Raw genomic sequence first — 22,624 nt, 5'->3', positions numbered from 1 at the left:
ATCTTAACTCCCTCTGCATTTCAGGAAGATGTAGGTACCTCAGAAGGCTTTTCAAATGCACTTACCTCTCACCTATAGTCAGTGAGTAAGGGCTCTAAGTTTTGTGAAGACAGACAGAATGGAGATCCAGGGCCTGTACATCTGAAAGCTCACCCCTAGTAATTCTTTACCCTGGTTTCTTCAAACAGATGTGGAAATCTAGTATAAAATATTACATGAGAGAAAGATTATTAGTGAGGTGAGAGGAAGGAGCTCTACTACATAAAAAGTTGCAGTGAATGGACAGGTTGGCTGTCCTTGCTGAATATAGTTTACGTGTCTGCGAGCTGCATTTCCTCTCTGGTATGCCTAGGCTTCAGCAGGAAAGAACCATTGTACATACCAATTCCAGCCTGCTTTTCCAAGCCTTTTGAGATAAAAGAGTGGTGCTTAAGAAAGTAGGCCAATAACATGAAAAGAAGAATTAGTTGTAAAGCTGAACCAGGAAGAATGACCCAAGAGGAAGCCGAACATGCATACCCTCCAACATACTGCTCTCCGAACACTCGCTACAATTGTGAGAGATGCATATAGATATGACCTAGCATAGATCTTTCATCTATTTTTGCCTGAGGCAAGTTTTCTGGCACACTTTTGTAAAAGCTAAATGAGGTGGCGGGGTGAGGGGAATATCACAAAGCAAAACCATGTCCCTCTCAAATAAGCTCAGTACTAAAGCTGAACAAAGCATCCGCACTGTTCCCAACCTGAGCCAGTACTGGGGACTAAAACATAACTCCTCACACTGGAAAAAAAACACTCAGTAATAGGAGCTAAAGCTTAATTAAAACCAACACTCCCAGGGCTTTTATTCAGGTTAGGGTCACTACAAATGCATAGATTGTTTGGTTTGTTTTTTTTTTTGTGAAGGTGGGTGGGAAAACATTTTTACCAGATTCCCGCCCCCCCCAGCAGAAGCAAAGCAGAAAGGCAAGTCCTTCTGTTCAGTTTGTCCCTGGGTTCACAAGTGATGACGTATGGATAACAGTGTTTTAATGGCACCTCTTGCCCAATGACCCCAAAGTGCTCTTACTTCCCTTAATGAACTCAGCTTCACAACAGCTTGACAGCTCCATCTTACATGGGAACTAAGAGAGAGATTAAGTAACTTTTCTATGCCATGCAGCAGCACGAAATCGGCTCCTACCAGTCCAGTGATTTATGCAACAGACCACGCTTGCTTTTGCGCAGCATCCTGTCACTGGGGAGGTAACACACTTCTCAAACTCGATCACCCGCTCAGACACAATTGCGTAAGCTCTGTCCAGCCCCAGCCCTGCAAAATGCTAAGTCAACAGTGGCTTAAGCCACTCCTTATCACAGAGGCTCAAGACCTACACTGTTGTTTACATTATTAATGTTTCCTGGCAACTACACTCTTCTTCCCCATTGCCTTTGGGCAACAGAAGTCTAATTCTCCGACTAGTTAACCAGGGAAGCTGATCACTGGGGCAGGGGGCGGGGAGGAGAAAAAGATAATACAGACATGGGAAGACTGATCTTCCCAACATTTATAACCTAGACCACCTTCTGGATTATAGGAATCAAGAAGGTCATTGCTTGTGTACATACACAATCCTCACCTACATGCCAAGGTTCTTCCCTTGAACATGTGCACTATGGCATAAGTTAAAGAACAACATGAGAAGAGAATACGCTAAATGCAAAAATGCTCTTACAGTAAAAATACATTAAAATTTGATTATACAACCAATTTGGATCAAAATGCTCCAAAACAGTAAGGCACCCCTGCAATCAACATGGAAGGCTCACTGATATACCCAAATGAGGAATCACAACAAAGTTGTCTTGGCAGAAGTTGCGTGAAATCTGCAGGAGCAAGAATAGTAGCCAGCTCTCATTTCAGCTTCAGCAAAAGCTAGATTTTACTACTTTGGTGCCAATAGACAGCATCTTGATTCCCTGGTGCCACCACTTCAGAGGGCAAAGCACTCAAATCCTAACGCTAAGGGACCATTGTTCTGTAACAGCAAAATTTAATCCTGACATAGGCCAAGCTGAAATTCTCTTGGCATATGTTACACAAACAAGATGCTACAGGACTCCTGCACAGAAGAATTAATTTGTCTTGAATTCACCACCTTCTGCCAACACAGAATTGCACAAGATGGGGACAAGGGTGAGGAGACAAAAGGGCTCAAGGTCCTAAAGCTTCTCAAGGGAAGTACTTGACTCGGGGACCTGGGTTTTTGTGACCCCAGATCAGTGCCCCCATACCATTTTAACAGATTTTTATCTTAACAGATGAAACTAATATTTCCAGAAGAGAGTTATGATCATGCCAAGCAAAAGCAAGCTCCTCAGTATGACTAAATACAGCTTGCATCAGACAACTCACCCCGCAACTGACATCGGAGCAACTCTGGACAACTCCTGCACTTCTGCCAAACTAGATGTCATTAATTATGCAGTTCTTTATTCCCAGAAGACTTCAATATGTTTACTTCCCTTTACTGAGAACAACAAGAATTTACACTTCCCTTTCTCTTACAAGCATAGTCATGCATTTTTTCCTTATTTAGTTTAATTAAAGCTGTTGAAACCACCGAGAACCTTGTCCCTATGTTTTCAGAGGTAGCCTAATGGCTCTAAAAGAACTGTAAAGACAGAAGGTGGAAAACAGTCTAGGCTAAATGTTTTTATAAATTTGAGCAGAAAACTATCAAGCTACTCTCATGATTCCTCTACGATTTTACAAATCAGAGTATAAAAGAAAGATACGAGCTGGCACCTAAACATATCAATATTCTTATTTCCCTACCCACCCACCCCTTCCCCTCACTTTAATTTGCTCCCAGTTAAACAGAACTTTTCTAGTCTAAATTAAGACTAGAAAAACTCTTTAGGCAGATGCTTTGCTGATGACTGGTACCAATTTTTCCAGTCTCCTGGTTTCCAGATAGATTCACTGTTCTTCAACACTAATATTCCTCTTGGCACTCACACTTCCTATTTCAAGATTTTATTAGACAAACAGCCAAAGGGAAAACCAGAGACCATCTTCCAGCTCTGTCTGCTGAGCAGATACAAAGAGAGAGTTCTGTTCCGTAACACAAAACGGGAAAAAAAAAAAAAAATGAAATGAACAGTTAGAAGGGGAAATCCTACTTAAAAAAAAAAAAAAAACAAAGCAGCTATCAAGTCAAGGAACTAAAAGAAAATTGAGTGTGTAGCAAATTAGAAGATCTGGGATAAATAGCATTTAAACCTACCTAGTCACAGAATGGACTGGGAGAAAAACATGGTTCTCTCTAACAACCCCAATCACCAAAATAGTGATTCTGCAAATTTAAGGACCATAAGTAGTTTTGGTTCTTTTAGTGCTCTTGCAAACACCTTTGAACCTTTAACTGAATGGATTTCAAGGGCAGCAAAGACACAGGAATAAGAAATTCCATTTTCTGGACATACTGTGCTGCCAGCTTCAGGACAGAGGGCAAAGTTCACTGCTCTCAGTGCCTGCTGTTAGAACTTTCAAAGTCACCTGTTTTTTTTTCTACTGCAGAATATGCGTTTTTACCATTGACTTTTCCAAGTGTAACTCTAAGTCTTATGCCTTCTGTGCCTTACATAGCGCTTTATAGTAACAAAAGTGTAAGTTCATACTCGAGGTGGGATTTGGGGGATTTTTTTTTTTTTTTTAAATTGCATATACTAATTAACACAATATAAACAGCTCCTTCATCTTCCTTTGTTGCTATCTTCCTCTTTCTCTAGCTCACTACTGGTTTATCTCTAGCACACACCATCAGCCCTGTGAACAGGGACTGGTTTCAGAGCAGTTACAGATGAGTAGCAGATACTGTGCTTTGAAGCAGAGTTTACCTATTTGCCATGCCACTTCTAGTCTGAAGGATTAAGCCTAATAACTCCCACACATCACCCCCACTGCCTGAGACGACAGCTCCAAAACAATGCCATGCAATTTAAAGGATCAACACGGTCACACGCTATCCTGCGTGCCACATCCCATCAACGCAATTCCTGCTTCATCAGCTTTCAAAGTGATGAAGCTTGCATTCCTGCCTCCCTTTCCTGTGCCTTGTTCTGAGGATGTATTCTCTTCTCTCCTCTTCCCTTGAGAGTTTACTTTCTGCCTTCTGGCACACACCTACACTACTTTTCTCATCCCTCAACCTCATCCCCTACCTATTTTTACAAACAAAATCCTTCTGTAATTTCCATGTATTTCACACGTGCTACTTCATCTCTCGCTCTCCCCTTGCGCACAATCACATCCTGGCTACCCAGCCACAGATGCTACCCCACACATCCTTCCAGCCAAGCACAGAAGTAGGCAACTCTTCCTCTACTTCTGCCGCTCCTTGCCTCAAGAGAAAACAAAAGTAACACCCAGGAACAGCCTTACCCTTGGGGAGAAAACAAAAAGCCTCAGGCACCAGCAAAATCCATTACAGACACTATGCAGAAGCACTGCATAAGCTAGCACACACTCAAATCTCAGCTACTTTAAGGAGAAAGTGAGAAGCTGCCTGACATCTCAAAAGCTTTCTTGCTTTCCCTGCAGCCAGCAGACCACATCCTTCCCTGCCTCAGCCACACAGGCCTATCAATAATCAAGTAGTAGTTGGGGCAAGGGAGGTAAGGTCCTGGTGACAGTACAGAAAGCAGAGTTCAGTTTCTCCCCAAACTGACACGCTTTAGAGCCACGTTTAGCACACTCCTGCTTCAGCACAACCTAATCAGCACTAAACCCTGCAGGTTTCCCAAAGTCTGCCCCACTCTAGCCCCTTTCCCAGCAGCTTCTAGTTGCAGCCATTTAACAGTGTGCATTTTGTTTTAAGAAGAAAAAGCAGATACAGTGTAGACTTTGTGTATTTTCAAATAATTACAACTACTGATAGGGAAGAGCAGGGCTCTGAAAGGCCATTGATAATGAGAGGAGAACAGAACTAGTCTTTTGCTATTGATCATTTGTTTCTCCTGTAGCTGTTCCTGGACTGAAGATGTGCAGCTGTGGTGTGAAGCAGCACATTTTTGCCATCGATTCACATGGCTGACGCGCAACTCAAGACACAGACCAGCGTCAGCCAAGTGCATATGCTTAAAATGTTATTAATAGCAACAAAGCAATGCAATCAGTATGTGTTCTCCAACTACTAGCATGAGCTTATACGGCAGAAAGTTCTCACCTGCCTGGCCACCCTCCGAGCTTCCCAGTAAGGTTTAGAGTCTTCTACAGCTTTTCCAATCTTCTTTACCAGTTCATCCAGTTTTACTGTTGCTTCAACCAGCACAGAGCGGAACTTCTGGCGTGCATCCTTCAAGATGTTGCAGAAAGGAAAGAAAGGACAAAGACAGGTTAGAGCTTTACAATTGATTCCTACCTGTTTGCTCCTGCTTTCAGGTCACTCTTTAGATTCACACAGGAGCTGACACACGCAAAACAGTTGTTGTCATTTGGACTAAGCCAGAATTCGTCAGTAGGGGTAATAACAGGTACCCAGAACCACTTCCAAAAGCTAGCATCCTGGACATCAAATCTCTGCCTTTCAGAGACAGCTTTTATACAAAGTTTGCAAGAGCCTATGCTAGATGTCACCCCCAGCAGGGTTTCTCAGAGAAGAATAGCCTGTAAATTACTCGCTCGGTGAGGAGGCAAACACCAGCATAACAAGTTCTGTGATGGAGTCCAATGGCAAAGATATTTCACCTAGACAACACTAGAATGGGGCTAGCAGGCAGGCCAAATCCCCACAGCAGGCTGGCAAATCAGCTGGAATCAGCATCTCCTAAACCTTAGCATGTCACCCCTCTAGTACTGTTCTCCCCCAGACACATCATTTCACCATGCAAACGAGGATGGACAGGATCTGCTTTCTGCAGGAAGAACTGGACACTTCCCACATGGTGTATTTTCAAGACAGGTCCTCTTTCCTTTTATAAACACACCTTACTTACTTCATTAGCAGCAAAAAGCTTCCAGGTCCTCACGGCAAGACTTCCTGCCTTAAAAGCCCATCTGTTCAGCTACGCTTTGTATCAGTAGGTAAGGATGGCTACTTTCTATTTTATAGTTATTACTTACTACCTTTAAGAAAAGTAAATGCCAGCTACTTCCAAACTGGATGAGTTACCCTCCTTACATGACTAGCTGAAGCAATTAAAATATTTTCTCTGTTTCACTGAAATTTCCATACCTTTAAGCAAAGTGATTCTGATTTCAATCTCAGCATCCAACATAGACTCTAAATCAACGGAATTATTACAGAGAGATGCAAATTCAGGCTGGGACCTGGCCCAGTATTTAAGGAGACGAAGAGGAAGGGCCATCTGAGCTCTTGACAAGCCTTGTAATTCTAATTAGAGAGCAGGATTTATACAGACTGCTGGAGTGACATGTTGATTATCAGGAAGCAGCTGCCTTGAAGAAGTGCTCTTATTTTTTGTCATTACTGTTGAGGATTTCTAGAATGCACAACTGTTTATTCATTGGAAGAATTAAAATATATTGGAAGCTACCACTATGCTCTCAGAAGTGGAAAAAATGACAATAATAAATTAGTTTTTACAGAAAAAGCAACATACTTCAGTAAAAGCTTCTTTGCTTCCTTTTTAGTGTTATCTAAAACCTTAACTAGTATCAGTAATATTTTAGTCTAATGCAAATAGCTTTAGATTCTTAAGGTACTCTAATTTATTCTAAGGAAGTATTCAAATGGGTAACAAGGTCAAAATGGAGAATTAAATGCACATTAACGTATTATTTTATTAACTCAAATCCAGTCAATAATTTCATTTTTTAGTGAAAGCCTGATATGTATCATTCAAACAATATGTATCGAGCCAATGATTTCCTCAGCACGAAGACTTTGAATATTTCCAATTAAAGTACTGGACGATACACGGTTCACTGCTCAAAATGAGTTTCACAAGTAACTGAAATAAGACTGCAAGCATGATGACTACATTGCAAGAAAAACGTTAAGTACTGAAGAATATTTAACCAAAAAAATTTTCCTACAAGTGCATGAACAAAATTAAAACCTCATTTCTAAATGAGTGATCCTGAAGGTTTCTTTTTCATTTCCTTTCTGAAAGTTGCATATTAGGATACTAGTTGTGGAAGGCAAATAGTTAAACATAAACGTATATGCATTAAGTAGAAAAAGCCCTATACAGTGATTCATAAAAAAATTCAGTTCCAATGTTTGTTTGCAAGATAAGCACTTGGAACAAAGAAACCATCACCACTAAATCTGTGCTTAGAGATCTGCCCCAAATTTATGCAAGTAATAATTATGTACACTCTTACCCAGTAGGAAAAAGGGGACTAGTCTCCATCTGGAGTTTAAAAAAAAAGAAAAAAACAAACCAAAAAACACCAAGGACAGAGCACTCAAACTAACAGCAACTTCTGTACCCATTAGTCTCCCACCAACTCAGACGAAGCACATACAAACGACTGAACTGTAACTAACCCTGTAACTGGCACCTGAGGCACGGGTCTCGCAAACGGTTAAGCACACATCTGTCCATGAGCACAGCCCCACTTCACACAGCAGCTAGCTACACAGAATAGGGAGCTTCAGCTGAAGAATAAACTGGTGTGAACTTCCAGTTTATTGTTTTCCCCAAAAGATGCCTGCTTCCTATTTGGAAGCTTTATTTGGGTCTGACCAACCTCATTTTTTCCAGTGTAGAACAATAATGAAAACCGAAACACTCCAGAACTTTATACCAGTGCCATTTATCAAATTACTTATTTTAAACGACATTTATTCTCAGGCTCCTGACTGTCAGGAACACAAGCCTGCAGGCTCCGCCACCTTCTGCATAAGAGAACAAGCAGATGCTCGTGCTCTGCTGGGATCAGTCCCCCTACCAAAGGTTTCCAGCCATCCCCTACAGACACAGCAACAAGATGCTGAGGTCTCTGAGAAGGTGTAATGCCAAACCCACGCACTCTCCTGCACTACAGGCACCACTTTCTCCTCTAGCCCCAACTACACTACAAAGCAAACAATCCCACATCGTGTATCTACACCCTGTGTGCTCCTGCAGCAACCCAATGCATTCGCACCACCCAGCCTCCTCAATCTACACCAATTCAGCTCTCACGGTCTCAGCGACCACGGCTGCAATCTGGGAGCTACGGCAACACAGGCACAGCTCCCTCCCACAAACACAGAGCCACGCTCTGCATTGGCTCAGCATGTCGGCATGTCGCTAGCAGAGCATCTGTAAAGGTCATTACGCTTGGGACAGTGCAAAATTCCCCTGGCAGGTGCCTGTGGGGGAGCTGAAATAAGAAGTACAGGTGCAGCAGCTATTTTTACTCTTTATGTGAAACTGGGGAGGTCAGAAGCACCAAGGCAATCGCACCAGGAGCACTTGCTACTTATGTGACATGAAAAGTGCACCTGTGGGTCACGGGAAGGATGGGCCTGTGGTCAAGGCAATAACTTGGGAATCAATTTAATTCGCTGCTCTTATGTCTGGCTTCCTGTGTTACTGTCAGTGGGACACTTCGACCCACATGTGAAGTGGTTCAAAGCTATAAATCCTCTTAATGGTGTTTTCTGTAAGAACACTCGCGTCTAAAACTTAGAGGCTCAGGAACAGCATAGCAGTGCAATTCATCCATGGTCCCCAGCATGAGGGAAGCCTTACATCTGGGTTAGGAAGACAACCACACCACCTTCAACTTACCAAATCCTCTGGTGTGATGTGCCTCCCTACAAGCACCGCTATTCAGCTGCCAAACTCTTCCCTCGTTCAGACCTTACCTAGCACACACGGATAGCAGAGAAAGGAAAAGACAACAACGCCTGCAACTTGCTGCCGCGAGCAAAACCGAGACAGCCGAGTGTATGCCACGCAGCTTTTCTAGCACAGTCCTCAATTCCTAGTTTCTGTATTTCAGTTCCCTGAAAGATTATGCTTTCCCAGCAGGAATGCTAGTTATTGCTAAAAAGAAGAACGCAGCCTTAGGTACAAACCCTGTGAGTCACACTCACCATTTCTGGCATTTTTTTGGAAAAAAAACCACATGGGTTTGTTTTTCTCCTCACTGCACTGAATACATACACAGACCAAAGTGTAACGGAAGCAATGCAACTGACAAAAGACATCCCAAACACCCAGACAACATTTCAAAAGCACATTTTCCCCTCTACTCGCTCATAATCTTCTGTGACCACTTTTAAGAACACCACGTTACTGATTTTGCAAACAGAAAGGCAATATTGAAAGCTGACTGGCTAACATTTCCAATGTTTTCTCCCTCCTATTTGCTCAAAGGACATGATGATAAACCTTTTTAAAAGCTGGACAAAAGCCAATTAAGATAGTTTACCCTCAATGCATTTCACAAGGTGCAATAAGAAAAGAAAAAAAAAAAAAGAGAGAAAAGCAGGAGTGGAAACTTCTCACTTAAGTTATAGGGTCAGTGCCTAGACTCTCACTACCTAGGTGTTTGCCATGCACATGCTCTAGCAGGCACAGTACTTAGTACACAACGTGAACAACTGCAGTTTACTTTCCAACATCTTGTTCTAGGGCTGCAAGAGCTTCACTCTCATCAACTTTCACTTTCTTCCTGGAAATCCTTAGCACTGTTCTCCCAAATGACAGATTTCACAAGCATAGTTTTTATGGAACATGCCAGACTTCTGCCCCATATATGCTTTTGCTGCAACAGTTCATTATTAAACGCAGACTTTGTTTCCGATAACTTGCTGTTGGGCAGCTATCTGCTACTGCACTGAAAGAGGGACCACATTTAACGACAGGCCATCCATACAGTATTTTGGAGATCCACTCTGAAATGTGCGAAGAAACTAAAATACAATATTACACTTACACTGCACCTGTTGGAGAATAAAGCATGCTTGTTTTCCTTTCTCATGAATGATGGTGATGAGCTGGTGTTAGATGGCAGATCACAGGCAGATAACTACTTCTGCCCATCAGATGAAGCATGTATTTTCAAACAATTTTCTTTTTAAAATGAACTTAACAACATTAAGTATGGGCATGAAGCATCTTAGTACCAAGCACATCTAAATTTCTTTTACAAAGGTGGTCCTATGACCTTTCTGATAATTTGGCATGCAGAACCTCTCACAACCCATTAAATCAGTCTGAGAAGTCCATGGGAAACAAAATTGCTGACTGAGATACAGGCTTCATCTATTTCCAGGAGGCAGGCAGTATCCATACCTTCCTTCCTCTGCTACAGAGACCTACTGGTAGAAAAGCTCATTTTCAACTTAAAATAGCATCAGTGTCAACAACATCCAAGTGTGAAAGCAGGTAGGCTTCCCAATTACATCTGCACCAGATAGATGCACGTGCATGTGCTCAGAAATCTACTTCAGAGCATCAAATAGGTTAATAGCATTTTTAACATCTATTTGGTGGCTGAGCAGTTCAAGCAAACCAGATTGACTACCAAACTTTAAAGAAAAAGTGCAAGGAAGGGGTTAAGGAGCATCTCATTTTTTAAGCATAAGGGAAAGTATTTTTTTTTCACCCCACACAGCTACTAATTTGCCAACTAAGAACAATAAAAACTGGTACCTGGAAGTTGCTCTAACCTCCTGCTTGCAGACAGTTACTGACTGAGACAACAAATACACTGGTATTTTTAGTTCTCTTAGAAGAAATGAGAGGAAGGCAGGTAGGGGAAGGCACTGGGCGCTCCTTCCAAAACAGGATTTCTCTGCCTAACCTAACCCTTCCTCCCTCCCTTAGTCTAGAAACCCATCTCTGCTTCAAGAACATCAATCAAGTAAAGCCCTTTGACTCATTTGGGCGACAGAATCTTTCCAGAGCCACAGCAGAGGAAGGAGCCTTTCCTTACTCATCCATGGATGACAGCAGAAGGCAAAACAACAAGCAATCCACACGCAGGAGCCGTTTCCTATGGAAACAAGTAAATTATCAAGAGACATGGAAAGATTTGTCCTGCTAGTGCTGGGCAAATCCATCATGCGTGTCTATCACACTCCAAAAAAAACCCAGGAACATCAGCCACTGAGCTGATTCTCCCTTATCTGTGTGCTCTTTTATGGACACCGGAAAACGCTGCACAGGGATGCCGATAAGGTGGCAGTCTACAGAGAGAACTTTCCCCAGGCCAAGCAGGCATGCTCAGAATGAGATTCCTGCCACTGACAGGCCATTGTTCTAAAACTTGAAAGATTAAGGATTTTTTTTAAAAGTCTATTTAAAATTCTTGTGTGTGACAGGATCAAAAGCTTGAGCTTTACCCCAAACCCAAGTATTTTAGTGAGAAAGTAAGAAGAACAACTCTAAATAAAACAGCCCTTCCCCTCCTGAGAGGTGTTCAAATGCTGCCAAGGCTCAGAAGTGAAAGAGCACCACAGCTGATACACCCCTTTTCCTTTGACTCTATCCAACACCAGCCCAGGGTGATCTTCAGGATAAATGAAGACTAAAAGTAACACAAAGTCTTGCAGATCAGGACTAGAGGATCTAGGCAAGCATACAAGAAGGATCCTAACCAGGTTCTGCTTACAGTAAGCATGGCTGAAAGCAGCACTCTCCAGCTCTAGTTTTCACGTGCAGTCGTCTCCCCTTAACAAACATTGGCAAGCTTGTAGCTCCAGCAACACAAAAACTCTCTCTAACAAAAACCACATTTGGGATAGCTGGGATTCCAGTGGTAATTTTAATGGAATGTGCTGATTTTCCCTCCCCGCAACGCTGCCAGAGGGTCCCTGGGTGAATTTGTTGTATCTGAATTGTACTTTCAGGAGCCAGTCAAAGACGTGTGTGATGTAGCTGAACAGGCGAGTCACGCACATTTGTTAAGTATATTTGCAACTCCTGATGGCAGTTCAGCTGCAGATGCATTTCCAATAAACAGGAAAAAAGCACAAATAGCAAGGCGCCACTCTAACTTGCATTTGGCCAAAACATACTTGTGCCTCTGCTGCAAGACGTTTCCCCCACCTCTTCAACAGACGCTTCAAACACAAACAGGGATGTTAGCAAAGCTAAGCGTTAAATCCCTCAGAGGACCCTTATCATCCTTTTGCTGTGTCAGTAACGCTCAGTGTTGCACTTACTAGGAGCAGCATTATGGATTTTAAATCAAGCCTAATCAAAGATTCATTAACAGGCAATACATTAACGCAACGTATAACTACCAGCCACTCGGTGCCCTTTAACAGCTCCACAAGTCCTGAACAGGCTGTGAGCATCATCAGGTCAGGATATTTATCCAGGGTTTAACAGGATAGGTCAAAAGAGCAAAAAATGAATAATTATATCAAGTAAAAGAATACATGTAGCTAACTTCAACATATCTGTTCAAGCCATACCATGAACTTAAACCAGATCACAGGGCAGTTTGGCTGCAGAACTTTTTTTTTTAAAAAAAAAAAAAAAAAAGCAAACTGATAAGCTTAAAACAGAATTCCCCATTTTATCACCTCTGTGAGCGGCAAATACCCATATTTTCTATGTCTTTCAAACATGGACATGTCTGTGGCTTCCCCACAAGAGTGTAGTCTCAAAATCCTAGAAGCCTCTACTGATTCAGCCCCATAACATTTCCATCACATAAGGCAGCATTGTTACTACCATTTTGCAGATGTAGACCTGAAGCACACAGAGAACAAAAGCATGGGTTTTAGAAGCATTCAACACCTACAGCCTTTTTTTCCAGGTAATAGGAACTGGAGACAGTCAACAGTTCCATTTCGAGCGACTTGTGCAAAGCTACAGGAAGCCCAGAACAAATTCACAGTACTTAGATGCCACAAGGTTACTCTTCCTGCTTATCAGAGAGTACATCAAGCCACAAAAACATGGGTGTCTTTTTCTGAACTTCCTTCAAAGAAATATACCTTCTACTCAAAACACTCCCATTGCTTTTCCAGATTATTCTAGGAAAAAAATTCAACAGTGGGAACGTATGGACCAAAAAGTAATGCTACAGGGAGCTGGCAATCAGCATCTTGTGCTATAAATAGTCTAACCCTAACTGTCTGTTCCCATTAAAGCCAACTATGATAAGATATTGAAAAGAGGAAGAAAATAACAATAGAAAAATAGGATAAATATAACTCCATTGTCTGGTTTAAAAACAAAAAACAAACCCCACATCTTTTTTCTAATGGAATATTTTGCAATGGAGGCAACACCACAAACTGAAAAGGGGTAACAAAAGGGACCCAAAGCAGCTAACAACAGCCAAAACAGCAAATCTTCAAAGACAAATTCAGCATGGCTCTCCCAGAAGCCCACGATTTCAGCAGCATTTCAAGGATTTTGGAGGTCTTCAAAGCAGGATGATCCCAGTTCTAAACTCCCCCTTCCAAACTCTGGATTTATCCTACCAGGCTGCTTGGCAAAGCTTTATTTTCTTGCACAGAGCATGAATGCAGGGATTTTCTTCTAAACACAAGTGTTGGGGTTTATTTTGTATCTCTCCTCTAGAAAGGTCTTAAGGTCATTTAAAATGCTTTTATCAACACATATATAAATGAAGCCTTGCTTACATCATTCAACTGCATTTGTCCTCAAAATTTAAGCAGATCAAAAGTAATGAAAATTTTTCCAGATTAAAAATTATGCAGTTGCCTGATACCACAAACTGGCTTCAATCCAGTAAGATTTTCAGATGAAAAGTGAAGAGGAAACATTCATGAAAGCACATTGTGGATGATATTTGAACTTAATTCCATCAAACACTGCTTACAGTAAGTACTACAGACAGATCTGCAGTAAACACTTAATGACGTAGAGGTAGGAAGCATCATATCATCATTCTCTGCACTATCTGACACCTAGTATTTCCCAGGCTAAGGTAAAGTAAGCAACAACCTAAGACCAAGCTAATGGGGAAACACTGCTCTCTTATTTACAATGACTTATCCAGGAGCCTTTCGGCCTTTAGAGCTCAGCATGTGTCACACACACACTAGCTACAAGTCTCCAGGCTCTACAAACACTTAAACACATTAATTATTTTAATCAAGCAGTAAAATCCCATCCTGAGTCACTGGGACTTATTTCATGAGTATGCATTTGCATTATTATTACTATTCTATCTACTTCATAATATGTCCTCAGTGCAAGGTTATGACAAGATAAATGAAATCCTGGCAACTATCCATAGCACCATCTTTCAATTTCAGTATCTCAGCATGAAATAAGGAGACTGGAAAGATATACACAGTGATTTTTTTTTTTCCAATATATGTATATAAAGAGTCCTCAAGCCCATTTAATTGGTACTGTTGCAGACTAGCATACTGATTTTTAAAGTTCACTCATAAAATTTAAATCAAGCTAGTGACATTGTAGAGTTTTCACAGCTGAAACATAGTTTAATTTTGCATAACAAACAGGCTCCCATTCCACTAAGTTTATTTGCCAATGAATTCATGATCTGCATGCCACAAAGCACAGAAAATGCAAACAAGCAGGGAGAAAACAGCCACATGACAAGGCTGCTTTGTTTCCAAAGAAGTTCATAACCCTATATTCTGTTCAGCGCACACAGTGGATACTCCAATATTTTAAAATACTACCAGGAACCATCCCATGTTTCAGGTACTCATCTCATGAAAAACACACACACAGAGGAAAAAAAACCAACCAAACAAACAAAAAAAAAAAAAACCAAATCAACACAGACTTTGATATTTCGAAAATGCAGAACGGAAATCTATGGATGTACTTTTAAAGTATGTTCACCACTGCAACCTCAGCATGTTTTGATACAATATTTAAAATACTCTAATATTATCAAAATTATTTGGGGTGTAAAACAGCATTTTATGCTGGTTTTCCTTTAGCGGTGTAGTTATCTTACACTTCCACTGGCTCCACCATCTTTCTTCGTAGTCAAGAAAAGAAAATCTAGACGTATGAGTAGGACAGTTGGTTTTGATTTGTTATTAGATCAATAATGCTGAGCCTTTGTTTTGATTTGTTATTAGATCAATAATGCTGAGCCTTCCAGAATAACTATCAAGCAGCTGAAGGTCAAATTTGGGGCTCTAGAAACAACTTCTTCAGAACTTTCTATTAGATTTTTAAGCGTCCAAGAAAATCTCTTTTTCCAATTAGGAAGTCTTTTCCTTCAACTTTCCTTCATTACCCTCTGTACTCAGAATGTAGTGACAAAAAATGCAAAACTAACAAGCTAAAAAAAAAAAAGCCACCAAGGAGGAGATCCTAGCAGGTAATTGTATGGCAAAGACCTCTTAACCAAATAAACTTTCACTGTCCACAATCACAAGAACACAAACCTAAAACAGTGACTTGTAAAAACAGAACTGGTCTAAGTTTAGTTTCAAAATCTAAAAATAGGATTTGGCAGTGTGGGGTTCTCCACAGAGGGTTTTTACACTGTCAGCATCCCTCTACCTTCTCCCTTTCTGTTCCAGCTGTTAGCTCAATTCATGCCTCGAAAAAAAAATCATCACCAGACTCTTGCTGCCAAATTACCACTCAGGATTGCACAATTCAGGAGGGAAGCTCCTAAAAAATACTGTTCTGTTGCTCACAAAATCCAACTTGCACAAAATGAAAATGCCAGGATGAATTCTATACCTCCAGCTCCGTCTCTCTGCGATTGATATCATCTGTAGATTGATTTAGTTTTTCCAGCTCCCCCTAGAAAGAAAGAAAGAAAAGTCAAACATATTAAGAAATCGGGGAAGTGCCTGAGACGGCTCATTCAGCATCCCCACTCTGGCTTACAAATTCAGTGAAAAGAGGAAACCTTGAGACATTTAGAGTAACTTTGCCACTGGTCTTCTATTTTTCTGCTTACAAGAAAAATAATCAGAGAAGCTCTATAATTTTATTTTAAGGCAGTACATTTCCTGTTCTGGCTTATTCCTTGCTATTAAAAATAAACATAAGGTATAGTACTGTTCTGTCCTGTTAATCAATATAGTCAGTATCTGCTAGTTTCCAGTGAGATACACGCACCCCTCCCCAAAAGGATTAGCACAGTTAGTGCTATCAAAGGAGACATACAGTGAAAGCACAGCATTGATAAGAAACATCTCTTGCAGCGCGAGAGACATTTTATTCTGGCAAACCATTCTGCAACACAACCAGTCAATGGGACATATGATTATGTTTACTTAGTCTGCCTTTGTGCCAACATTTTGATCTCTTAACAGCAAAAACAAAGGTGTTAAATCTCTTGAATAAATATTTACTAGAGCCGGTGTTGGCATGAATTAAGTTACTGTAAAAACAAAGCTCATTCTTAATCACTTTCTTACCACAAAAAGCAACCCTCAGGAGCAGGCTCCAATAGCCTCCTTCATTTGAGTAACATGTTACTCCACGTGAGATCCTACAATTTCAACAGCCGTGTTCTCTAACTCAGTCATTATTTAATTTTCAACCTGTGTAACAGAATCTGCCTTGAAATGTTTAGCTGTATAAACCAAATGCTGTAAATTGATTGTCACTTGAGTGCCTTCCCACTAGATTACAAGAATGACTCTTGTTACAATCAGAAAGGAATTAATTCAAACAGTTTAGTTCTCTTATCCTCAGAGGTCAGATTTCATTTCCAGCTCCTAGGATTTGGAAAATACATATTTGAATATCCATGTTTTCTGAAACAGACACTCATACAGAAATTACCTAATTACGGCTACATTACGGCTCTCGCAGAGGCAGACCCAGCAGCTTGTTTTTCCAACCAAACAGAAAACTCAACAAAAACACAGTTTCCCCAACAACGTGCAAATCAGGTATGTGGAAACATGATGCAAACTGAAGAACCTAAGGCCAAAATTAGATCAATAGGAACTAACGGGGCTCAGCTTCTCAAAACCAGGGCAGTAACAGGCTAGTTTTTGGCTGAGGGCCTCACTCCGTGTAACCATGTTTCGTGAATTTTGCAATTGCTCTGCTCAGCCCTAGAAGAGAAACCCTCACAATGGAGAAAAGAATGGCAATTACAGCAAGGAGGGCCCTACGCCAAGGATCCATCCTCTCAGCAACGCACACACAAGCTTATATGCGCTCACGACAAACAGTCCCAGCGACGCCGGAGGCAAAAGCCATAAATCTGCAGAGACCTAAAAATACATTTCATTCCGGGGACCACAGCGTGCTGAAGTTTGCACCAGGCATTTGGTCAAGACATGGTTTTGGGGAGAAAAAGCTTTGTTTAGAAACCATGCAAGAATAGAAAGCATTTCAGGAGGCATTTGGAGAGAGGAAACACCATCTTCCACCAAAGCTTTTTAAAATAAGTCATAGAAAAAATCTATGTTTCCCTCCATTTACGAATTTCTGAGCATCAGCCCTGTTTCACCAGCAAGGTCATGCTGTCATGGCCAAAAAACAGAAGGGGAGGGGGATTTCAGCAGGAGAAGGACGGACGCCTGACACGGAGCGCTGCCCGGGGCCAACAAAGGGTTGGGGTGCCCCGGGGCCCCTTCTCCCGCACCCGGGGGCTGCTCTGCACCGCCGCCCGGCACCGGTAAATACATATATACATATACGCGCGTGTGGACATATAGGTATGCATATATATATGTATGTACATATGCATTATAAAGCAAAAATAAGGGGGCGGGGAAGGCAATAATGATAACAATTATTATATACACGATTAAAATAAATTACAAAATTAAGCCCTCCCCTTCTCCCGGAGAGGCCGGCAAAGCGCGGCGACCCTCACCTGGATGCGGGGATCCACCTCCTCCTCCTCGGGCCGCGGGATCTCCTCGGCGGCGCGGCCGCGCCTGCCCCCCGGCTCCATGGCGGCGGCTGCCGGCGGCTCCCGCTCCACCGCTACCGGCTCCGGCTCCGCGGCCGCCCCGGCCCGGCCCGGCCCCGCCTCCGGGGCGAGCCCCTCCCCCCCTTCCCCAAGAGCGCCCCCCTCTTCTTTCTGCATTTGCACCGCAAGGAGGAAACGAGCGCGAAATTGCGGGGTTTCCTTTTTTTTAAATCCTCCTTCCCTGTCACCCGCCGCGCAACGCCCCTTTTTTGTGTGTTCAGGCCGGTGTTTGGCCGGGCTCGGTTCTCGCCCCGCCGGGCAGGCCAAGCGCACGCAACTGCAGTGCCTGAAACCCGCACGAGTAGTTCCAGGTGCAGGGAAATGCTAATAATACCCTGTGTGGCTTTTTTTTTCCCTCTTCTTTCCCCCCCTTCTTTCCTCTTTTTCAGGCTCTGCTGGGGCGCGGGGGGGGCGGGGGGGGGATGCATCTGTGGAGAAGAAAAGGGGAGAGAAAGGGAAGAGATAATAAAGGCACTTTCAACAACCTTGAAAATTCAAATGAAACACAGATTTCTATTGTGTGGCAGCTAGGCAAGCAACTATTGTACCTACTGGATGCAGCAGCAAAAGACATGAAGGAGACGTCCTTTTGTTGTCAGTAAAAAGGAACTTTTTGCGAGAAGCACGGATGCTATGTGCGTGCACGGCCCCTGCCTACCAGAGCACTTCAGATGAGAGTCTCCTTAATCACAGGGGCAGTGCCCAAACTGGCACCTGAGCACTAATGGGAAAAGAGTGGGCAACCCTTCTGACTAGCAGGGTGCCAGCAGGGATGGGCTCCGAGTGCCTCTTCATCTCACTGGCCTCGGGCATGGCTGAAACCCCTTCTGCGGGCCTCAGTGAAGAAACAAAATTTTGAACTATTACTTTCTCTTTCTCTCTACCCCAGAGAGAGATTAACAGCATGTTCCCTCATCACTGAAAAAGAAAAATATTGTGCTTTGTCTTTTCCCTCCTCAAGACGCAGATAAGATAGTCCCACCAAAGCACATGGGCCCGGCCAACCATGTAGGAGAAACAAGGCAAGAAGTGGCAACTGGCTGAGCCAAGGCCCTTCCTCAAATCACACCAACCATGCTGAACCGCTTCCTCACTCCCTCTGAGTGGGTAACAAGTCATTTCAAACAGATGAGGAATATATCTCCACCTTAAAAGTATCACTTTCAGTTTAACCCCATTTCTGTTAGAAAACTCCTGAAAAGAAAAAAAAAAAAAGAAAGAAAAAAACAATTCTTAGAATTCTTAGACATGGTGAAGAATCTTCCTTTGAGAGACTGAAGATGAAAAAAAAATCTCAGCAATGCACAAGAAGATAAAAATTCATGTTCCTAAGGTAAAAAGAAGGAGGCAAAAGAAAAGCAGTCAGGCTCTTCCAAACACTGTAAAGCAATTGAGGAAAAAAAAAAAAAAAGATGGGAGGAAGAGGAGAGTGGCACAAACATTTGAAAACAGTATAGACATGCAGAGTGACACCAACAAACTAAAATAATCAAGGAACAGAGGAGGTGTTGCAAAAACGCAGATGGGTTGTTTGCAACATCTTCATTTCTCACAGCAAAAGAAATCATGTAAATGGGAAAAAAAAAACCCAAATCAGCCAAAGCCAAGTGTTTTACTGCTGTCCATTAAGGGAATTCAGCGTGTACACACAGCCAGAGGTTCCCAGGGCCCTGGTGTCTCTCATTCCCAGTGTCCTGTGGCTCATGCCAAGAGCACACTGGTCAAATGTCCAAAGTTCTCAGCATCCTGAAAGAGCAGAGAAAACAAAAAGCAGCATACATAAGAGTTAATGCTGGCAATCCTGCTGTTATTGCTTACGTTTCTAGAAAACAAAGCTAAATAAAACAGCTCCTGCAGCTACGCCATGCTCCTCCAAAACCTACACAGTCTGACCCACAGCAATGTCACGCAAAGCACTGTCTGCTGCTTGGGGTACAGAAATGCTGCTGCGCAGACCATGCTTTCCCCAAGGGATTTGCAGTGTCTGAGCGAGGACTCTATTCTTCCATTGCCATCACAACAGTCCCTGTGATTGTCACAGTTCAAAAGACCTCTAGCCAAATTCATCAATCTGCTACCATCAAGGCAGAGCAAGCTGTTTCTCTCCTCAGTCATGCGGTGGAATTAGCATGTTGGGAGATCTGCCTGCAGAGCTTTGCGCTGTGCAAGAGACGGAATGAATACACAGGGCCCTTTCCTCATGGCTCCAAAATCTCACACGGATCCCCAGGGCCATTGAGATCATTTTATACGTCAAATCAATATATCAGAAAGATTTATATTTGAAAAATTGCTGAAGAATGCACAGGTCATACATTTGTCATCACTGAGGCATAAACAGGAAACTGCCCTTAAGGGAGAGATTTGATGGAAAAGGGAAAGGGAGACCATTCAGTACACATGAAGATCAATAAAAGATTCTATAATATCCTTTGCACGCTCAGTTTTTTCTATTCCCCGTGAGTTTTGGCCGAAACCGCTGTTACATGCAAAGGGTGGCAGAGCCCCGGGAGTATCTGAGGAGCGATCCTGCACAGCGCGCAGGCAGGGGCTCCCTGCTCAGCTGAAGTCAATAAGGCGCAAGAAGTCAACTGCGGACAATGGCATTTGCGTATTACTTTTGCCAAGTCATGAGTGATCTCATCCCAGCAAATCTCTCCTACGTGATCTGTTAAAAGCCAGACACCTCCCCAACCCCACCCCACCCCCAGAAAGCCAGTCATACTGACCTTCTCGCTTCCCCGCAGGTCCCACACGCGCCGAGGCGGCTGAGTAAAGCCTGCACCAGGCTCGACTCGAGACAGTCTGTGCTTTCTCCCGTATCAATATTTCAAAACTCTGGTCCCAAGCATTCAATACTTGAACAAAGCACTGTGCCGTTAAGGCAGGAAGAAACGGCTTGCTCTTTCGCTAATGGGATTGCAGAGCGGCTGCAGTGGAGAATTAGCCCAGAGCTGCCAGGCCGGGCTGCAGCTTGACACAAGGTATGCTGGAGGTGGTACGGCTCATCTAAAAAGTGCAAGGAGAGGTACCGGTGCAGGAAGGGCCGTGATCCAAGTTACTCCAGCAACCAATTTAATCGCACCAGGCAACACCTCTGTGTTGCAACATGACAGTAGGCATTTGGGGTACAAGCCTTACCATTAAAACTCGTGGGTGAGGGCGATGCTCTGGCCAAGAGCACTGCTACAGTCTTGCTTTTGGGGGAGGGTGCTGGATAATCTCATTTTTTCATCCCACAGAAATCCTCAGCGTTACAGGCAGCATTTGGCAGGGGAAAGAAGGAAACGTCTGTCCTTTGAGGGAGGAGTACAGAGAGGAATTCTCTCACTCGTTCTGGAGGATGGTTTGTAGATTAGGTCTTACATCTCTGAATAGACATGGGGGAACTGGAAGTTGCATTTTAAATAAAATCAGCTGGAAAAAAAAGTATGCATCAGTGAAAAACCGCTTGGGGAAACATACTAATGACTGTAGTTAATTTAAGGGGGAAAAAAAAAAAATCAAAGTGAATGGGTAGTGTAATTTTACATATATTTGATAATGGTAGATTCTGAATGGATTTTAAAGACGGGTTGGTTTTTTTCCAAATCTCATCTTACATTCGAATTTCTGCTCATACTTGCCCTCAAAGCTTGCTTCTGCCCAAGCATCAGAGGCAAGGGCCTAAAATACAAATCAAAGTTGCATTTCCTTCCTGAGAAACAAGTATGTCCTCTTTTTGAACACTGATAGCATACTGAGCAGAGTTCAGGACTAATTAACACACATTTGATTACTGAAGACACATTTGCAGTTCATGGAAACCTTTGTGGAGAAAACAGCCTGAGAGACCGAGCGTTGCTTACAGAGTACTGCCTCTCTCCTCAAGGGAACTGGATAAATAGTTCTGCTCTGAAAAATTCTTCTGCTTTCAATTGATTATGGTGCTAGAAGATAATTTCCAATTGGCTTCAAATATTGAAGTGCTGTTGCAAATTGGTTTTAAATAACATACCATCAAACAAACACAGAAGTAGTATACACAGTCCAATTCTAAGGAGAAATAAAAGTGTATAAAACATGGCTCTCAAAACACATTATGGGCATAAAATCCTCCATGTAATTTCTTAACTGAATTAATCCACACTGACTTTTGCAATGTTACACCATGAATTAGTTTAGCCCAGGGAATGTCTCATTTAAAAACAAAGCCACCATCTTCCTCTTCCAAACTGCAGTAAAGACATCGCTCTGCCAACACTCAAACCCCATATGCTTTCCTGGTTTTCACAAGGATATTGCATGTGTTCAAAACTTTATTAAACATTAAGCAGGATCTCGCCCACAGTCACAGTACATTTGAAGATCCGGTCCTCCGTATCTTAATCTTTGATAAGAGGCTAAGCACATACTTTTTTTGAAGATATGCCCTGCATTTATGGAGGATTAAATTCCCTGGATGCACATGCAGGGTATTAAACAATTAAGAAGTGGTCAGAATTAAAACTTCTGGCTTACTTTTCAAACAAATTTTCACGCTTCCTCACTCAACGGTTGCAGTATTCTTGTGCTCTGCACTTTAGAAGCGCTAAAAATCAATTATCTTTTTTACATCAGTTTGTAAGATGCTATCGCCTTACAGACTTGCATATGAACGATGCACACAAAGACATTAATGCAGCTTGAGTGTCTATGGTACTAACGATTGTAGATATCCCCACCTACAAGGCATGTATTTAAAGAAAAAGCTACATCCCAAAATACCCTTTAATTTCACTTCTTTTTAACAAGCACCATTTAAGGATGATTAAAAATACCCTC

General features: G+C 42.4%; 1 protein-coding gene across 1 annotated transcript in view; it reads right to left on the bottom strand.

Annotated features, from left to right (window-relative positions):
* SH3BP5 (SH3 domain binding protein 5) overlaps positions 1–17,854 on the bottom strand; it is a 51,748-nt gene extending 33,894 nt beyond the window's left edge. The window contains exons 1-3 of the mRNA XM_086742793.1: positions 17,723–17,854; positions 15,619–15,681; positions 5,214–5,342 (exon numbers count right to left, since the gene is read on the bottom strand). Of these exons, the coding sequence (XP_086598919.1) occupies positions 5,214–5,342; positions 15,619–15,681; positions 17,723–17,803 (273 nt within the window). The 5' untranslated portion in view covers positions 17,804–17,854. The remainder of the gene's footprint in view (positions 1–5,213; positions 5,343–15,618; positions 15,682–17,722) is intronic.
* Between the last annotated feature and the right edge of the window lie 4,770 nt (positions 17,855–22,624).

This window comes from Chlamydotis macqueenii, chromosome 2 (genome assembly GCF_036417535.1).
Source record: "Chlamydotis macqueenii isolate bChlMac1 chromosome 2, bChlMac1.mat, whole genome shotgun sequence".
Classification (NCBI taxonomy): domain Eukaryota; kingdom Metazoa; phylum Chordata; class Aves; order Otidiformes; family Otididae; genus Chlamydotis; species Chlamydotis macqueenii.
This window is presented reverse-complemented; position numbering and strand designations above follow the sequence as displayed.